Genomic DNA, 19700 nt, shown 5'->3' with positions numbered 1-19700 from the left:
CAGGTTCTCATCTTTTAACCTCCGGATGAGCGCTTTGAACCGAAAATAAAATGAGAATAAATGAAATGTAAAGACAAAGGAAAGTCCAGCGTAGGACGAAAGAATACCCATTGCAAATTCGACCCATGAGTAAAGCCATAAGTCCCTTGTAGTCATAACCCAGGTGCAAATGAAATGACAAATTCGTACGTCAGTCAACCGTTACATCATACCGCTAGCATTGATAGCTGCCGGCTGGCTGATGGTCATGGGCATGCTAAGAGTTTCAAGGCTGTTGAACGGTTGTGTGGGTGCCATGGTTGTGGGTGCAGCTGTGCTGCTCAATGGTGGAGTCGAGCGGTTGGCAACAGCGTTGAGAGAGCCGGTAACGTAGGCACTATCGGAGTGTGGTGAGGCCTCCTCTAGTGAACCGAGGTGGTCCTCGCCAGAGAAGTCCTCATCCTCCTCACCAGAAAGGTTGAGAGGACCTTCGGTGCCGTCTTCCCGACCGTGAGTGCGCTTGTGTCTAAAGAGGATGTTAGTCTGGGTAGCCAAGTGGGATTTAAGAGCAAGGGAGCATACTGTGCCAGGTTGTCTGATCGAGAGAATGCCTTGCTGCAGTGAGGGCAGATATAGGGCCTCTCCTGGGTGTGAGTGCGCACATGTCTAGTTGATCAATTAGAATGGCTTGGATAATACAGGACAGTAATGCCTACCGCTTAAGATGCTCTAGGCGCTTGAAGAGACGGCCGCAAGTGGGGATGGGGCAGGAGTGAGACTTCTGAGGGTAGGGTCCGACCTCCATGACGGTGGCGGAACGGGCGCGACGGACAACACCACCGCTAGGGGCGGGGACAGATCTTCGCTGCTCGCTCATAGAACCTTCGCTGGGAAGCTCCTCACTGGCCAGGTGGGGGAACTCTTGCTGGTGCATTCCCATGGGGTTAGCCACGGGGCTGCCTTCAACAGTGGACAGGGGGGTGCCGTGTCGGGACATGTCCCTGTGGTGCTGGCTGTTGACCGAGACTGCTGAGGCACTGTAGGAAAGACCAGGGGGGAGTTGTCCGCCGACTCATCGCCCTCGGCGACGGGTCCAACGGAGGCGGAAACAGACCGGCGAAGCTCAGAGGGTCTGTGGGTGTGAGTGGCTGCTGGGGCCGAAGCAGCCGGGGTAGGAATTGCCGACATAGTTGGGGGGATGGATGAACGCCGTCTTCTCTGCTTATATGTCGGCGAACCTTCGATCACAGAGTAGACGTTGTTTGTACCATAGGGACGAGAGAACTGAGGTCCAGCCAGGTTTGAAGGGGGCAGCTGGACCATACCGTTGAGGCCACCCATGCCGGCCATGTGGTCAGGGATGGCAGAGTACAAGCCAGTCTCCTCGTTGGCGATGTACGCAGGCTCAGCAGAGATGCCCAGCGCCTGCTGGGGAGGCGTGATGGGTTCGAAGGAGATCCCTCGGTTGCTGTAGTCTTCGTATTGGGAGGAGACGAAAGAAGGGGCTGGCGAGTACTCAAGACCATAAGCGGGCATGGAGGCGTGTCGCTGGTGACCCTGCGAGATGGGGACACCGTTTTGGTTGTACTGGACACGGGTGAAATCAGGTTCCCTCTTGACGGGGACGGGCTGGGTCATCGGATTGGCGACCGCCATCGTCCCATATGGTACCATTGCGTCCATCCCCTCCGCCAAAGGGGGCATGGATTGGGGCATCATTGTCGGGGGAGGCATCGAGTCCATCGCCCTCATCACTGGGGACGTGGACTGAGCCTGAGAAAAAGAAGCTTGTTGGGCGCTGAAGGAAGATGAGTTGGCTTGCTGGGCCTTGGTCAGCTGCTCATAGAGCGACTGAGACGAGTCGTATTGGAACGAGAGTGCGGGCTCGCTGACGGCGACAGTGGTGGCTTCCTGACCCATCTTCTCGCGCTTCAAGTCGCGCTCCAGCGCGTCAAGGAAGAGGCGATCATGTGGCACGCTGTACCAGTAGAAGACCTTTTGCTTCTTTTGGGTTCGGATGCAGTTGTTCTTGTAGAGGAAGTCAAGGAAGGCGCTCTTGGGCTCTTCCAGAGAGGCATCGGTTCCTGACTTGAGGTTTCGGAGGTCAGAAAAGATGCCTTCCTCGAACTTCTTGGAATTCTTCACGGGGCGGCCAAATGCCTGGAATCGAAAAGACAAGCATCGCACAATGTCGGTGCCGGAGATGTGAAACAGGTTGTTCCTGCGCGCAGTTAGTCACCCGGCCGAAGCGCCCGAATTCTCAGCCACCTACCAGAGAACACAGGACACATATTCGCCTGTTGGCAAAAGAAATCGGCGAATGTACTGGTCGGGCTGCCAATCGACGGGAGCGGAGATGAGGAAGTATTTCACTGAGGACAGAGTCAGCTCGTGTGACTGAGGCAATTTAGTAGCAGCCAGACTCACGGTTGTCAACCTGCTGCAGCGCGACCTGAGCATCATGAGGCAGAGCTTGCTGAGCCTCAGTGCTCAACATGAACGTCTCAGGCTTCTGAGGAGCCATGGCTGAATGTTGTGAATACATCCTGTGCTGTCTTGGAAGAGATGTCTGGGATGACGTGACCGCGCGGCCAGTCGTGTCGTTGGCGCTCAAAGGCCCGGGAAGGTTGTCGAAGCGATTCGGTGCAGTTCAATTGGATCGCAAGTTGAGAAGCTGTTGTCGACAAGCAAGATGTGATGAGATGAGTGTGTCGATTGATGGCGATTGTGGAAGGAGATGGTCTGGCGCAGCCTAGATCCGAGTGGAAATAAAGATGATTGAGATGATGCGTCTTGACCAAAATTCGAGACCAGCCCGGAATAATGGAACCGCTGCGCAATGCGATTCAAGACCCAGCTACTACGTCTAGCGAACGAAGCTGGGAGGCGTCGAGGGAGCAACCGTCAAGGCGTTCAGGCGATGGTGGGGGATCGAAGCCGTTGTTTCGCGCGAAACGAGGGATCGAAGCCGGATTAAAGCTGTAAGCGAACAGGAGAAACAAGAAATGAATAAAAAGGATCAACAGAGCCGAAGAGCAATGTTCATCAAAGCGAGCAGCGACCTCGTGATGGTGTAAGAGAAACGAAGGACGGCTGACGGCGAGGAGTCGCGTTGAAGATGAACCTGGAGCGTCGAGGGGGGAGGAGGCTTCTGTTGAAAGGGAAGAGAAACAATAAGTCTGAGGGCGACTCCGGAATGGGGCCGCGGAGGATGTGGAGCGAGGGGGGAGGAAGGGAGAGAAAAAAATGAAGAGAAAACAAAACGACAGAGAAGAGATTTCAGAGAGGAAATCCGAACGGGCGGGCGAGGATACACGGGGGTTTAATGAGTTGTTGGTGGTGGGAGCGTCGCGCGCGGACGGGAGCAGGTAATAGAGGGCGAGAGGGAGAGACTGGACTGGGAGTGGGAGCGAGAGGATAAGGCAAGGTACCTTTAGTGCAAGCCCAGGCGCACCTGCCCGGGTGGGTTGGGATTGGATAGGCTGGACTGGGCTGGATGGATGGATTGGATTACTACCACCTCGAGCACGCGCCAAAGGGCGAACGACGGAGGTTGCGACCGAGGGCGGGAACAGAAGAGCAGCCACATACCACGCACGGTGCTTTTTAGGGGAGTGAGGTGGGATGGAGGGTGGAGGGGGAGGTACCGCAAGTACCGCTCAGTTTGCCAGGTGGAGGAGGGCTTGGTCGTCAGCAGCGGGAGCGGCGGGCCTGAGCCAGAGAAGTCCCCATCGTGCCAATGAGGGATACCTAGCTGGGGCGTATCGTCTGTCTGGGGCATAACAAAGCACAGTGCGAACTCGGACAGTCCTCTTTTGTTCTCCTCCACCTCCACCATGGAGGCCAGGCCGCGCCCGCCAACTTGGATCATCACGCTTGCTTGCTGCCATGCCATGCCGCGCCTCTCCACCCACCACTAGATTTCCATCGAGAGCTGCTGCTTGCTATAGCCCTCCCTCCCATGTCATTAATTCAGTCCCTCCCTCTCGTCCGCACTTATACCGCTAGCATTGATCTCCTCTTTGTCCGGATGATAGAGCCCCTGGTCATGCAAAAACTGGGCCGCCTTGCTTTTGGCCAGGGAGGGTAATGCCCATGGCATGGCCGACAACAACAAAACACCAGCAAGCTAGGTACAGTGCCGGCGCCATACAGTACGACGCCATGAGCTTGTTGTTTCTTTGGGGCCGTCGACAAGACGCTCGTGCCCCAACGTGTCTGGCTCTAATGTCATCCTTTTTGTGCCTCCAGTAGTGCCTCTGCACAAATTCCCATGCCCGGAGACCACGACCTGGGCTTGGGAATCGGCGCTGGGGCGCGTGGGCCGGTGGAGGCACCCGAGTGTTTAATATCGCCGGTATGTCGGTAGGCGGAAGGCGTCGAGGCAAATCTTGGGTGGCTTTGCTGGGTTCTTCGCTGATGACCGAGCACACAAACCAGGATAGCACAGAAACAAGACTTCCCCGGCGGCACACGATGGATCAATCGAGGTGGATGTCAACAACACCAAACCAGGGGGTTCGTCATTGGCTCCCCTTATTACCAGGTACGACATTGAGAGAGCTGGTGCCACACCCCTGCTTCAACAACCCACACTCCCTTCTGTGTCGGACGAGACTGACTGAATGGGTTTGGGGCCGACGGGGTCGACAAGGATGGCGGAAACAAATCCAGAGTTGCATCTGCTGTCTAGCAACTTGGGGCTGCCATTTTCTTTGCTGTTGTTGATCGATGTCTCTCAGTCATTACAACGATGGAGACGGTCGAGGGGATGAGGACTGACAGAGCAGATTCCAAAAATGACAAAGCATGTCGTCTGAAACCTGAACCAGAAGTGGTTCATGGGCTGGCCGCATCGTGCCGCCTGTCTCAGCCCAATAATTGGATCCAGAGACCACTCTGAAGCCTAGCTCCAAGATTCCCAGGGCCAATCTAGGCCAATCTCCAGGCCGCTGCATATTGTCCAAACGCCGGGGCCAGTAGGAGCTGTTGAAGGGAGTGTGTGTGCAAAATAAGGCAGGCGGCGCATGGCCATCTAATCGACGGGGAGAGATCCCATATTGCCCAGCATCGAACAACACAACTCCTCTTCTGAACACCGCACAACCCGCCGTGAGCGCTCAAGTTGGCTCAAAGAAACATACCCACTTCTCAATACATCGGCTTCTCAACCGGCCATTTCTCGCATCGACCGTGCCAAAGATTAAGACTGGGGGGAGTGGAGTATACGAGATTGGCAAACCAATGCTAGTCTGCAAGAACGAAGCCATTGGACTTGTTAGCGTCGTCGGCCAATCCTAGACGCCGCCTTCTCTCATCAGATCAAAGAGGTCAAAGTTTCCCGCAGATACCAACAAGACAAGGTGGCTTTTGCCGGGCCACGAGCTCGCAATCTTGACGCATTTCCAGCTGGTCAGGCTCGGAATCAACAACATACCGCGAAATGCGGGTTGGAGATCAAGGTTACAGCTAAGAGCTGGAGGCTACCGGACCTCGCGTGGCCTCCCCCAACGTCACGGTGTCTCTGCCGTCGCTGGGCAACTCCACTACGGATGTTGCTCTTGTCTTATTACAACATGAGCAGTCCGTATTAGTATGGTGACAACGCAAGCAATAGAAGTCGGGTTAAGCTGCCCCTTGAGAGAGGTCGCGTCGGTCGAGAAAAGGGGGATAAGCAATGTCTCTGGATCTCGCAGACCATGTATGCGGGTGTTTGATTACCTAGCACAAGCTCAAATTATCTCTCGGTTGAGGTGAGGTCCAGGCGGAGATGGAGGAGGGTCTGTTCTCCCTGCGGCACGAGCATAACTAAATGATGAAGCATCTGGTTCAAGTTTGACATGCTCAGAGATGAATCAGTCAGCCATTGCGACTGCATATGCACGACATAAAGGGTTTATTCACAAAGGCTTGTGCGAACGACGAAGCATTGACTCTTGTTCGGCTGCGCTAGTTGGGTTATACAAGAATCCATGTGGAGAAAATCGAGCAACGGCCAGCCAGGTGTGGGTGTCTTGGAAGTGACTCTGCTCCCACGTTTCTTCCAGACATTGCCAGATAAACGGCTCTTCAGATCATGTCCCAGAGAGTCGCGACTCAGTCGGTAAAAGGACTTCCCAACTCGGATGCCCGACGTAAGTCGACATGGGGCATCATGGAGGGAATCAGGCCATGGACAAGCCACTAGCCGGGCTAGAAGGTGGTAAACGCATTCTAAAGCCGACCAGCGGGGAGATGCACCCATGGATGAGAGACCAGGGCAACCCAGGCTTGACAAACAATCCCCCACGGTGTTTGGCGATCCCTCGGAGCGTGGTTTCCACCGTGTGTGCCGTGCCGTACGTACTATCCCTCTGTCTATTCTACGGACGCGTTGACGATGACAGCCCAGCCTCTGAAATTACCTTGGGCCAGCAGCAGAAGGACACGTCTCGATGCCGACTTTTGATTTGGTCCCCATGATGGCTGATGTGGCGGGTGAGCCAGTTGTTGAAGGTGCTTCGCTGCAGGACAGGGATGGGCTTTGAAGATTCCTCCATCAAAAGGCCGACAGAAACAGGATGACTGGCACGCGCATCCCTGCGGGAGGCTGTGTCGACACGGGGGAAGGGGTCCCTCATCAAGATGAAACGCGCCCGCAGGACTGCATCAGAAACCTCGTGCTCGTTTCGACGCTGGTGCGCTAACAATGCTGGGCTTCTGAAACCCTCACACCCTTTCAGGCTCCCGGTTCCCAGCACCCAGCAGCATTTCACTGGATATCCTGGGTTCTGCCAGCCCAGTGAGTGGTTGGGCTGCTCGGCTCTGTCGACATGATGTCGAATCAATGGCATTGCAGGCTTCCCGGGCATGGCATCGATTGGATGGGAGGTGATGGTTTTGTGGACCAGTACCTTGGATGCACACCAGCCGGTCAAGGGTTGGGAAATGTCCAGACGTGGATTTCCCTCCCTCTGCTGGAAAGACGACGACAAGTCATGGATGACTCTGACTCTGTGAGCAAGCCACTCAAATCCAATCCATGCCAGCCAGACACACGAGAAGGATTTGACAAAACATGTCCGTAATACTGTGGCGTTGGTTGCAAGACAATGGGAGATCACAACACACTCGATCAGGTTGCAGATGAGAGCATGGCACACGGTGGGAGAAAAGCCAATAACGGCCTGCCGGCATCCAAGGGAGAGAGCCGTTGGCGTCATCACATGCTGGTTATTGGAACCTTTTTTTCCTCCTCTGGGGCCTGCAGCAATGTGGGACAATGAATGAGTGAATAGCGAGAGTCGATATCCTGCAGTGTGCAGTTTGCTGATCACATCCTTTCACTCCCCCGCTTCTTGGCCAGCCTCATTGACTCGAATTTCTCACGATATCACATCCGCCAAAAAGAAGCTCGCGATCCAGGAACCAGATTTCCTGGTCGGCGGCAAAAGGGAGCCAGAGACAAACGGGATGGGTTTGCATGTGGTCAGGGCATGGTAGCATCGGCTGCGACACCATCTGCATTGCCCCTGAGCAATTTTAAAATTGCACTTGGGAAGATGGAAGCGACCCGACGACTCGACTCGCACGTGAGAGAGGCATGATTCGCGCCGTTGCGGGCCGGGTGGGTTTATGTCTCTGTGAGGGTTTGTCTCTGCATCTGTCAAGCCGTCTAGACAGAGAGAGTCGCTGCTAGAGACACGCACGACTCGGTTCCAACGTGGTCGAAGCCCTAGCCTGGGTTCAAGTCCGGCACACGCCGTTGAACTTTTGGATCGGCATCTCTGGTCTCGTCTCATCTGACACAGCTCAGATCTGGCTGGCGTCTAGCCCACCAATGCCACCTCCAGCGGTGACAGCAACTGGGCCTCGCCCTCATCCTCGTCCTCTCTGCCTGAATTCCTATTCCCCATCTGCTCCAGAGAGAAAGAAAAGAACCTTGTCAACGGGCCGCCACAACGCTTCAACGCTGGCGTTTCAGAAGCTGGTGTGTGCCCAAATTTAGGTTGAGCATCTTGAGACATCCAATCACATTCCTGAAGAGCTTCCCTGTCGGCGATACGCAGCGTTTCTGTAGCGAGGGGCCCCTCCTAGGCCCGCAAAAGTGGCCCAGTTTGAGCCGTGTCTCGGGCTGCTGATTGGCTGCCTCAGGTTCCCACACCAACTTTCATCTTCATGCCTTCTCACCTTGGCTCTCGCTCACTCTCCAACCTCTTGCCATCCCATCCCATCCCATCCCATCATCAAATCAACCTGAGCCAGAAATAGCATCCCGTCACGACAGCCATGACCAAGGTGTAAGCGGTCGCCGATCGGGCTGTGTTTCCGGCGGTGGATCGCTTCTCACCAGGGTTGCTTTGCCTTGCCTTGCTTTGCTCACCGCGGAATCACATCGTCATGGATTAAGTGAGAGAGTGATCAAGTTGATGAGAGATGGATATCAACGACACCCCTCGCACACGCAGCGCTAACTGGCGACTTTAGTCAGGGGGCTCCAGAAAGGGCCCGAATATCACCCATCTACTCCAGACCGAGCTCGAGCTTATACCGGGCTGGCGCTTGACTCGCTGCGGGAGGAGCCAGAGACAGCTCACTAGCATCTCCATTGCTGGGTCCCGTGAGGCTGGGGATGAACCGCTACGGAACTGTGACAACCCGGCGCTCTGGCCGAGGTCAGTTCTAGGTTTCTCTTGCCCTGCTGCTGTTGCTGCTGCTGCCCCAGCCCGAGATTTTTTTGCCCATCTAGCGTCGGATCTTGCTTGGGTTATCTCAACGGTAGAACAGACTAACAACCTGAAACAGGCCAAGCACGAGCCCGAGATCGAAACAACGGCATTGTCCTCGGCCGTCGTTGCCACCACCACCGTTACGCTCTGCCACTACTGCAGGTACTCACCAAAGGGAAAGAAGTTTCTTTTCCTGCGAGGGAGTGGCTGGTGAACTCGTCAGTTTTTGCTAGAGTTTTCGTCACAACTCTCCCTCTTCTCGGAATCTCTCGGGCCAACAGATTCAACTGTTGTCCTCTCCTGATCTCCAACACTGAAGTCGGTTACAGCCGGTCCGACAGATAATCACATCTTGCTCAGGGCCTGTCCCATTCATGTCATGCAGAGGCCGAAACCGCGAGATAACCCCCTGCTCCCAGCTCCCAGGAGCTGAAACGTCCAAGACCCAGCCACAGGTTCTTCCAGAAGATCTTGAAGCAAGCACTTTACTCAACCGGCTATCAAACTTCTCGCCTCCAGGTTTGTTTCTGGGGTATCAGGGGGTTACGATCCGGTTGACATTCCGCTCGACCTTGCAGATACGACCCGTCGATGGCGCAGCAAGGCACGGTGCCTTCCAGTTCTCCCCTTCCCTTCCCTTGACTCGTGCCTCGGCGTCCAGGTGAGCCCTGATTGTGGGTTGTGAGGGTCTCCTCCTTACGCAGCTGAGCCTAGTGGCGAGTGACGGGGCGCTCTCAACTTGCAGATGCTCCCTTGACGTTGAGCTAGTGAGGCCAGCAAGGTCTGGATAGCTCCGCCGGCTTGGCTATTCCTGTCCCCGAGCGCCCTTTTCAGGAGCCTGTTCTCCCAAAATGGAGTCTTTTGGATATCTGAGTGTAACCTCGCTCAAGCGAACGAGATATCTCAAACACGATGCTATGACTCTGGTGTTTGATCGCCACCTGTCTCCGTGCCGAGATCTAGCAGTTCCAGGTCTAGATGCCCGTCTCCGGGACAGTTGCGTCGTCGGAGGGGCGACAAGAGGGCATCGTGACCGTCGACCAGGACCCTTCTCGGCACGCCTTCGCCATCTTGTTTTTCAGCGCCACTCTATCGTGATCTAGCTCGACCACCCCGCTGCAGCTGCATTGTCAAGCGTCCGGGAGTCTTTCTCGATCCAAGGACGGATCCGAGTCTGGACCGCACGTTCCATTGAGACCCCCTTATTGTGAAACAGGTCAACTTGCAGAGCTTCCTCAAACAAGCATCCCCGGTGCCAGGCATAAGACTTGCCAGCGGTAAACCCACAACCCTGCTTGCCCCGACTGGCTGCCTGCCCGACGGCGGCAGGTCCGTCACACATCGCCTCGTTGCTGGACTGGGTCGCCACTTGGAGGAGTGTCAAGAGAGGGGGCGGGGGTGGGATGGACTCGAAGGCCAGCAAGCTTGTCTACTTGATGGATGTGGGTATTCGCGATTCAGCTCTCGAGGGTTGATCTACGTCCACAGTGTGTGCTTCGCTGAGAGGTTGACGGGGCGTGTTTCATAGGGCTTGCCCGCATAGAGAGAATTCTCCGAGTGGGAGAGGCCCATGGCAAGGGCCAGGCGCGTAGCCGTGGTGTAACAGACAGAGATAGACATTTTAGCATCACTCACCGGTAATAACTTTACTCGCAAGGTTGTATCTATCGGCAAAGGTTCCTGCAGTAGTGTATGGTCGGCCGCTAGATGGCAGGCTGTTGACGGTGAGAGTCACGACGGTGGAGCGCATGATGGGACATGAGCGTGCCAAAGCGCGGCTACTGTTACACTGGATGGAACATGAGGGGGTAGTCATGCTGGATCAAGATGGATCTCTATCATGTTGGAATAATGGCGACAGATGTTGACGAAATCATGTACGGGATGTTGTTTTAGTCAGTGGTGTAGGGTAGCGAGATGAGATATTCACCATCGACTCAACACAACGAATGGTGGTTACTTTAGCAATGAAATGGCATTTTACCTATCTCTTTGTAGCTCTGTGGACGCTTTTTAAATGACCTGTGTCGATCTGGGGCTTTGTTATTTGACTTTGTTGTGCTATGTAGTTAAATCGGACAGACGTTGGAAGTAAGGTTGTTAGTTGGTAACAGATTGAAGGACAACTAACAACCCTCCATCACGTCAATAGTTAAAACCAACAACGACTTGAGATGAACTTGCTAGTCAGTGGCACATTTAAAAAGAAGAAGCCGTGTAATTACCGAAGGGACAGTAATTGAATTCAGCCACAAACAAGCTCGGCTCAAGAGATCCATTCACATCCAAACGTCACAAGAGCCAACGGTACCTGCCTCCTGTCCCGTGACCTTGGTACCGAGTTATGTCTTTACAACTCGAAAGTGCACTGCCTGTAAAAGTGACACTCAGCTGTCATGAAAAGAAAAAAATGAGGATTAGCGTCGGTAGTTGTCAAACAGTCGCGGTGTGGGTTGAGACATTGTGCGACAAGTTTCGCGGGGAAACGAAGCAATTCTCGACTCCCATTGCCCCGTATATCAGATAATAGATATAAGAACGCTCTCGCCCGTGAAGCCCCAGGCAAGGCAACTACAAATTGGCTCGAGTCCGAGAGTTCAACCTTGCGGATATATGAACATGATTAATTCAAATGCTCACGTCGTCAAGTCTACCGATAGTTTGCCATATGAAAGGGATAACAAGGACTCGAGGGTATATCATGAAATCGCATAAGAGCTGAAACAATCACGGAAAGTACGGGAGATACTCCAATGGGGACATCAAAACGCAGCCTTTTGAACACCCTATATACATATATTCGCTACAACAATCCACCCAACATCATAAATCTCCAAGCCGCTCAACAAGTCGGCAGAAAAATTGGCAGTTCCTGGGCTCAGGACCTAGCCTCCTCGAGCTCGAGCTCAAGCTGGCGGATGCGCTCGCTCTGGTCCTGAGAGCCCGAGCTGACCTTGCGCTTGAGCGCCTCAACCTCGGCAGCCAGGAGGCCGATCTGCTGGCTCTGGGCGCTGATGAGCTTGGTCTGGCCCTCGAGGAGGGACTTGATCTCGGCGAGCGAGCTATCACCGCCGCTGCTGGGTGCAGGAGCAGCAGAGGATGACACGGTGCGGGAGGCCGGGGCCGAGGAGACGGGGGACTTGATCGGGGAGGCTGGCTTCGCGGCGGCAGCGGGAGTGGTGGTGGCGGGAGCCTGAGCGGGAGGGACGAACTTGGCCACGGGGGCGGCGTGACGCTGAGCAGGGCGCGAGACCTCCTCAAAGCTCGAGGTCTCGTCCTCGTCGTCCTCTTCCTCCTCGTTGTCCTGGTACTTGGAGGCCATGGCGGAGATGGAGCCCTTCTGCTCGTTCATGGTAGGGGGAGGGGATCGGACAACGGGAGCAGGCTTGGGCTCCTCCTTCTTAGGCTCCTCCTTCTTGGGAGCGGGCTTCTCAGCCACGGGGGCGGGAGCGGCAGCAGGGGGCTTGTAGTCAGAGGCAATCTCCTTGGGGGCACCACCCTCATAGATACTCTCGAGGTCAATCTTGTTAGGGATGGCAGTCTTGCCATCGAACCACTCCTTGGCGCTGGCAGCAGGGTGAATGCCAGTGGCGGGAGGGAAGATGTCGGCCTGGAAGGTCTCGGCGCGTCGAGGCACGGTGAAGGAGATGGGCTCAACGTAAGAGTCGTTGACCGTCTTGTAAGCTCTCATGACCTCGTTGTCGTGCACCTATTGAGAGTGAGAAGTGTAAGAGTATAGCTATGAAGGAGAAACCTACGTTGATGCCTCGTCGGGGCATAAAGGCAATGCCGCGCTGAGGGTCACCAGACTTGTACTCGCTGAGGAACTCGAACTTGTCGTTCTCATATTCGAAGTATCGAATGTTGCCGTCACTGAATTTGTTAGAAGCGCTCTCAGAGAGTACATAACAGCACTTACCCCTTGCCAGCAAGGTACAGGCAGTTTGAACCGTCATCTGTCAAACGTTAGAAGCTGGCGCATCCACAATCTCGAGAAACATACCCCAGAAAGGCATGCAGACACCAGAGATGGAGTCCAGCATGGTGAAGCCGCCAATGGGCTCAGACCTGCCCGGCTCCCACAGGGCTATTTGACGCTCGCTCATCCTCGAGAAGCCGGTGGTGGCGAAGCGGTTGTGCTCGCCCATCCAGACGGCGCGGCTGTTCTTTGCGCCACCGTGGCCGGGGGCCTCGTGGACGGGCTTCTCCTGTCGGACATCCCACACCCGGATCTTCTTATCGCGCGAGGTGGTGACGAGCATGCTGCCGCTGGCGTTCCATGACAGGCTCTGGACGATGTCGTTGTGCCGGAGCACCAGGGGAGACTGGCCCGTGCCTACGTCCCAGATCTTGACGGTGAAGTCGCCGGACGCCGACGCCAGGATGTTCTCGGCCGAGGGGTTGAAGAGGACCTGTCCGACCTTTCTGGAGGTGGGTGTTAGCATCTCGTGCCTGCGCGGGGGGTTGCTGAGAAGGACGAACCTCGAGTGGCCAGCCAGCTTGCTCACGGGCGCAACGTCGACGATATCTTCGGCGTCAGTGTGAAGGGTAAAGCCCTGAGGGACCTCCCAGATAAAGACCTTGCCATCTTCCGACGCAGACGCGATGATGTTGTCGTTGAAAGGGTTCCTCGGACTACGTCAGCATCCTCGTCCGGGGGTCGAGCTCAGGGGAGAAAAGGCATACCAATCCGTGTCGAGAACAGAAGCGGTATGTCCGCGAAACAGCGGGATCTGGTCGGGCACCTTTCCTCGCTCGCTCAGGGGGATGACGGCGAATGCGCCGCCGCCAGATGCATCCCAATTGACTGAGAGATACTCGGGGTTGACCTATAGTGATTCCCAACCACCCCTATATCAGCCGGTGGAACCATGGATGGCAGCAGCGCTTCACGGGCGCGCGCAAAGACGCACCTTGACCAAGTTTGTGTCCCAAGCATTGCGGCTGATGTGGATGTTGTCGTAGCAGAATTCCTTTCTCGTCGACTTGCCAAAGACGTGTCCTGGCGAGCGGCGTCAGCATGCGGATGTTTGGCGCAACGCAACCTATGCGAGTTTGCGCCTCGATTCACGGCACGTACGGTACTTGGAAGCCCGCACAAAACGGCCAGCCATGATGGAAGACGGAGGAGGGGTCGGTCGAGTAGGTGATGAGATGGGAACGCAAGCGCAGCGAGAGTCGGCGTCGTTTCACGAGGGAGCTTCAACTTGGGCAAAAGATGCCGTAGGTTGGTTGTAGGTTGTATGTAAGATGGCAGCTCAGCTTTGTACGTACGTAGTAGGTAGGTGGGTATGCCTGTGCAGCACAGAGGGTCCGGGTACCTAAGCTACAGGCTGGGTACTACGTAGTAGGTGTCGTATTCCAGGGTTGAGCCACTGTAAATCACGCTGCGCCTCGGCGAGCTCCCCACTCCAAGCCCAAAGTGGATCGAGTCACTCTTCACCCATGGATTGCTCGCATGAGGAATGTGCCAAGGGACATCTTGTTCTTGAGTCACGTGCTCACCCCAAGCTCGATCATCAACTGTTGGTAGACACAAACACTTTTGCTCATTCTCTTCGTTCTAAGACATTCATTATAATCCTCATGTTACAAACAGAAATTCCTAGACGCGCAGTCGCCGGGTGTCTCCCAAAAAAACAACGAACCAGTAAAACACAATAAAAAAGAAACCTGATCCCTGCCGACGCCTGTAAGTGCATAAACGGCTCCATGCTCCCCCTTTCCATCCTCATCCAAGGCCAAACACAGCTCGCCTGACTCCAAACTAACTCGGACTGTGCATACTTCATCAAATTAATACCACAAACAATGCTGCAATCAATCAATCCCCTAACCTTGTATACCATCCAGAAGAAGCGAAGAAGAGCAGAGAGGTCTGTCTGGCATGTCTGCTGTGGGTCCTGAACTCCTGGCTCAGGCTTGTCTTGTCGTCTTTCATTTGGTGCTCAGCACCTTTTCTCATGCTCGTCCATGTCGTAACCGCTCAATATCAGGGCATCATAGTCTTAGAGGAACATGCTCTTAGGTCGTGAGTTCACTCGGCGACCCGATGCTCGTCGGCGCAGCTGCTCTTCTCGTCGAAGAACCAGCTGGCACCACCTGGATCTTGCCCGTGGACCAGAGGCATCATCTTCAGGACTGTCGCGGCCGACAACGTCCGCGAGCACCTTCATCCAGCCTTCCTTGTCTTCGGCGGTGTCTGCGTAGAAGTCGATGAGCTCACCATTGTTGAATCGGATACGGAATCCCTCCTCAACAAACATGTAGCCCTCTTCATCTTCCGCAAAGGCTGAGCGACGTCGTCGGCCGCCCCTGCCTGTTGTCTCCTTCTCCGTCAACGCTCGACGGTCATCGATCAACCGCTTGGCATTAGCCAGGTTGATGGTTGCTCGAGGCTGCCGGGTCGCCTCATGGTAAGCAGTGAGCTTGGTGCCAACAAGCTTGAAATATCGACGGCGCCAGTACTAGATTCATGTTAGCTTTGAATGTCACAAGGATTCGGGATATATAACATACAGGGCAGTCGCCACCTTGCTGGCTCAGATGGCCCTCCCAGTTGCGGGACATTCTCTCTTCTGCAGCCTTGAGTTCTCGGATGCACGAGTTCATGCTCTTGGGCATATCCTCATCCGTCGCGTTCTTGGGTCTGGGGACAAACAGAAGCTGGAGTTCAAGCTTGCCAACCTTGTAAGGGGCGCGACGCACAACCGCCGTGTTGCCGCGCTTGCTCTTCACGCTGGATGCGAATCCAGCCTCCTCTGTAGCCCACTCGTTGAAGCAGGCAACTTCAGCCATGTAAGGTCGGCCAAAGCATCGGTTCTCGTGCTCTCGGAGGCAGACATATGCCCTAGCGAAGCTGCCGTCCTCCGCAGCCAGAGGCGACAAAAGCTCATACGCTGTGGGAGGACCAGTGCGCTGCTGCTTGACTTGTGCCTCTCTCTGCATTTGCAGAGCGCGCTCCTCTTCCTCTCGCTGACGGAGCTCTAGCTCCTTGCGCTTCTTGGGTGACGCAAACACTCTGCTGAACGTTGACGTCTTGTGCTTGTGCACCTTGGCTGCAGGAGGTGGTGGTCGAGCACGCTCAACTGGCTTCTCAAGCTTGACGTTGAGAGTCAGCTGGAACTCAAGGTCGTTGGGAACAACAAGCTCAAACTCCTGGCCGATGGGTGCGTTACGCGCCAACTCAAGCCATGCGGTCGTCACGCAGTGCACACCGTTATCCAGAGTGAGGCTGAACCAGGTACGTTCATCTGCTTCTGTTAGATATAGTCTTTCAATGCTCAAGGGTTGCAACTCACTCTTTGGAAGGGGAAGATCAAGATCCTTGACACCCATAACCTTGACAAAGAGACGGCCTCTCTCTCCGCTGTCTGGCGTCGCCATCTCGAGACTAAAGTCTTCCTCGGGAGCCTGGGTAACTGCTGTCGCATTGCTCTCCCGTCCGGGCAGTGGGGGAGCGGGGCCGATACTACCACCCACGCGCTTCCGCACACTCCTGGGGCGCGGCTTGCTGTTCCAGGGCTCGACGATGCACGACATGGGACGATCCTGCTTAACGGGTGAGTTACCGGCCGATCGGGCGCCTCGAGGCTCGTCCGTGTCCTTGTCACTGGCGGTGACAAGCTTCGTGTTTTGTCGCATGAGGTAGCCGCGCTGACGACGAGAAGTCACGTTAGCATTCAGTTCTTTAGTCTGAGGTTGATTGGTGGTAGCAGACGCTTGTCTGCTGGGACTGTTATAGTCGAGAAGGGATTGTTGAACATAGGAATCGTTAAAAGCAACCTTTTGTGCCTCAATGACTCTCTCAAAGTCTTTGTCGAGGCTGAGTCCGAGGTCAAGATCCAACGTCAAGCTGCGGTTCTTGAAACTGGGGTGTCGTTCGATAAACTCGTCGCCGGTAACCAAGAGACCACTGTTCATGTCCTTGGACAGTCGCTTGCTATGCTTGTCCGGGATCGGTGGCACGTCGGGCACCTCCATGCTGACCTGTCGGCGGGCTTCTCGCATGGAAGCAATGTCAGAAGGTGTATTTGAGAGCCGGGTCTTGAGCTTTGAGCCACCCGTTGCCTTGATGGTAGCGGAACGCTCAGGAATAGCAGGCGAGATCTTCACCTGGGGCCCCTCATCCTCAGATACATCGGCAGGAACGGGATGATGGATGACCGACTCCGGGGTGCTGGGACCATCCTCGTACTCATCCTCGGGCTCACCCCATCCAGTGCCATCATACTCTGGCTTCGAAAGTGGCTCAGGAGTGAATGGTCTTTGCAGGAAAGCATGGGCATCGGCCATCTTGGGAGCCTCTGGCTCAGCCTTCTTCTCCTCTTTGGCAGGCTCTTCCTGTTTTTGAGGTTCTGGCTCGGGCTCAGGGAGCATGTATGACTCAAAGTCTCGCGAGAATGAAGCATCCTTGTCATCCGAGCTAAAGTCTGGTAGAGACTCATCTAAACCGCGGGGCAGAGTAGGAGTTGTGGCACGAGGAGTTGTGACCTCATCTCGAACCTCCTCAACGACAACCTTCTCGGTCACCTTCTCAGCAACCATTTCAGCCTTCTCGGCCTCAGCAGTTGGAGTTGGCTGCGCCGGTTCAGACTCAGAGTAGTGGCTCTCGCTGTCAGTGTCCACATGTGCGTGGAGCATGTCCTCCTCGAGCTCCTCGTCCTCGTCAAAGTCCAAGTCGGAGTCCTCATAGAAGTCAATCTCATTCTCAGGAAGTCGGGTAATGATGACACTGCCCCCTTCCTCATCCGAGAGCTCGTCCATAGAGTCCTCGGTGGATGGAATGGGTACATCAGGATCCAAAGGAATCTGTCGCTCAGGGCTCCTGCTGGGGCTTCGCGAACCAGGAGGAGACGAGAAGATGTAGTCCTTGTCCTGATCAGGAGTCTTGTTTCCATTATTGACCTTGCGCATGATGGAATCACGAGAGATGCGAGGAGGAAGCTGGTAGTCCTCCAGGGCAGAGATGTCGCCAACAGCGTCAGCATCGTCGCCCTCAAGGGTCTCCGTCATGCTCTTGGTTGATTCAGGCTCGGAAATTGGGCTGCTCAGTCGCTCACGGCCATGAGCCCTACGAAGGCGTCGCTCGCGCTGTTGCACCGCGGCGCTCTTGCCGTCATTGTCATCAGACAACATCATAAGTCGAAGTCTCTCCTCCAGAGACATTCTGGTGTTGCCAATATTGTGGATGTCGGACTTGCTGGTGGCAGAGGCAGGAGGGGGAGACGGCAGATTTCTATGTGCACCAAGCATCCTCTCTGCAGTTGCCGAGAGTCCAGGAGACGCGGGAGAGGAGGGGGCAGAGTTGTTGCGCGAGTGGCTAATAAATCCGGGGAGAGGTGGCAGTGGCCGATGCTCTCCGCTGGAGGTGCAAGAATCAGTGCGGATGTGTGCTGGACGGCCAGCGGATGCAACAGAAGGTGCGTTTTCAGGCATGGGGCTGCCATCATATTCGCGAGGTCCATCGCGGTGCACCAAGGGGCTCTCTCCTCTCCAGTCGTCAGGGCCGACAACAGGAGTCTTATCCGTGTCCTCGAGCGACGCATCGAAGCTGTCACCCTCAAGATCAACGTGCCCAGGGTCGTAGAGCACGTCGTCGTCATCGTCATCGTCAGACTCATAACTTCCTTCTCGAGAGTTGGTGCCAATGGATGAAAGGTCAGGAGTCGCCATCTCGTATTCGTTGATTTGGGGAGGTGCAGCGTCAAAAGTCACGCTCTTCGCATGACGATGCAGCGAACGTCCCGGAGGTAGCTCATGGTCGTCGCCAGGTGAGTCCGCAGACCAGGTGCCCGTCTCCATGTCGAAGCTGCTCTTGTATCGATGTGAGAGAGACGACTTTGTGGGCGATACTTGGTCTCGACTCGGGGTAAGGGGGCGGTTCGGTGACCCAAGAGACTGAGGGATGGAAGATTTGGTTGGGCTCATGGTGGGAATGCTCGTCTTGCTTTCGCTTCGGCTGTGGGCGATAGATGGGCGTTCGTTTGCGGAAGCTCGGAATGAGCCAGTCGATCCGAAAGCGTTCCCTTGGACCTTAGCGAGGGGTCTTTCAATCTGAGGAATCCGAGTAGGATCATATTCCTGCTTCTGCTCAAGAGCCAGAATATTGCTGTTCCTGACTCGAGAAGCTCTCTGGAGACGCTCGATCGAAGAGCGGCGGTTTGGAGATGGGGAGCCTCCTCGTCCATAGAAGTTTTCGGAGTTGCGGTTCTGCCAAAACAGTCGTGGGGACGACACAGACTCAAGCGGCGATGACTGGAATGGTGAAGAATCGGGGTTTCCTGACTTCTGTGCCACGTGTGAGCAAGATGTAAACAATGCGGAGCCATGTTTACCACGTACCTTGGGGGAGCCGTTGGACGGCTTGTGCCAGCTGGGGGAGTTTCGCCGCATCTCGGTCGGCGAGAGCTCCGACAGCGGGCGAGGTATCCCACTCGGCATCTTGGAGGGAGATGTGTTTGGGGTGTTCTTGGTGATGCGCAAAGGATGCACCTGTGCATGTTTTGGTCAGAGACAAAGAAGGGCGAGTGGCGCGGACCAACATACCTGTTCAGTGGCCATGCTAAACCAGTTGGTTGATGGTCTTGTCGTGTTGGTGGCGGACTATCAACGCATTGGTATGCGGAGAGGAATACAAACAAAGAAATGTAGAGGGTGGGAATGTCGCGACTCGGCGTGAAGCTGCCCAGGTGGGAGAATGAAGGCAAGGTAAGTAAGGCGACACGGGGTCGGTTTGTTGAAGAAGGAAACACGCCCTTGGTGTAGGTCAACAGACGACGGCTCTCTCAAAGGCTCGACGACCGACTCGACACAACTGAATATCAGCGATATGTTGCTGTCAAGAAATGCGCAGGTGGGAGAGTGCTATGGCGAGTTGATGTGTTTAAGGGAAGTGGTGTCGAGCCAGGCAGGAGAGTGCGCTGATTGGACGACAAGAAAACAAACACGGGCTGTGTGCGGAAGGCGTCGCTGGGGCAACAGATGCAAGAGGCGAGCTAGAGTCGGACGTTG

The 19700-nt window shown here is 55.3% G+C and overlaps 3 protein-coding genes across 3 annotated transcripts; all 3 read right to left on the bottom strand.

Moving 5' to 3' along the window:
• Positions 1–201: 201 nt before the first annotated feature.
• On the bottom strand, positions 202–2503 carry MRS44_003199 (uncharacterized protein; the record flags this gene model as incomplete). Its single annotated transcript, XM_065623127.1, has 6 exons — positions 202–505; positions 562–645; positions 696–1016; positions 1094–2200; positions 2252–2351; positions 2407–2503. The coding sequence occupies 6 exons, from the start codon at positions 2501–2503 to the stop codon at positions 202–204; spliced, it is 2013 nt and encodes a 670-aa protein (XP_065479199.1).
• Positions 2504–11565: 9062 nt separating this feature from the next.
• MRS44_003198 (uncharacterized protein) lies at positions 11566–13801 on the bottom strand (the record flags this gene model as incomplete). The annotated part of the gene is made up of 8 exons (XM_046275313.2): positions 11566–12396; positions 12446–12560; positions 12607–12643; positions 12691–13112; positions 13170–13316; positions 13374–13516; positions 13601–13689; positions 13768–13801. 8 exons carry the CDS (start codon positions 13799–13801, stop codon positions 11566–11568), a joined length of 1818 nt encoding a protein of 605 aa, XP_046137306.1.
• An 894-nt stretch (positions 13802–14695) lies between these two features.
• Positions 14696–19250, bottom strand: MRS44_003197 (uncharacterized protein; the record flags this gene model as incomplete). The annotated part of the gene is made up of 4 exons (XM_065623126.1): positions 14696–15154; positions 15207–18977; positions 19032–19181; positions 19236–19250. The coding sequence occupies 4 exons, from the start codon at positions 19248–19250 to the stop codon at positions 14696–14698; spliced, it is 4395 nt and encodes a 1464-aa protein (XP_065479198.1).
• Between the last annotated feature and the right edge of the window lie 450 nt (positions 19251–19700).

The sequence above is a fragment of the Fusarium solani genome, assembly GCF_023522795.1.
Source record: "Fusarium solani strain SB1 chromosome Unknown bctg00000001, whole genome shotgun sequence".
In the NCBI taxonomy this organism is placed as follows: Eukaryota; Fungi; Ascomycota; class Sordariomycetes; order Hypocreales; family Nectriaceae; genus Fusarium; species Fusarium solani.
Note: the sequence above shows the minus strand (reverse complement) of the source record. Positions and strands in the feature narration are given on the sequence as shown.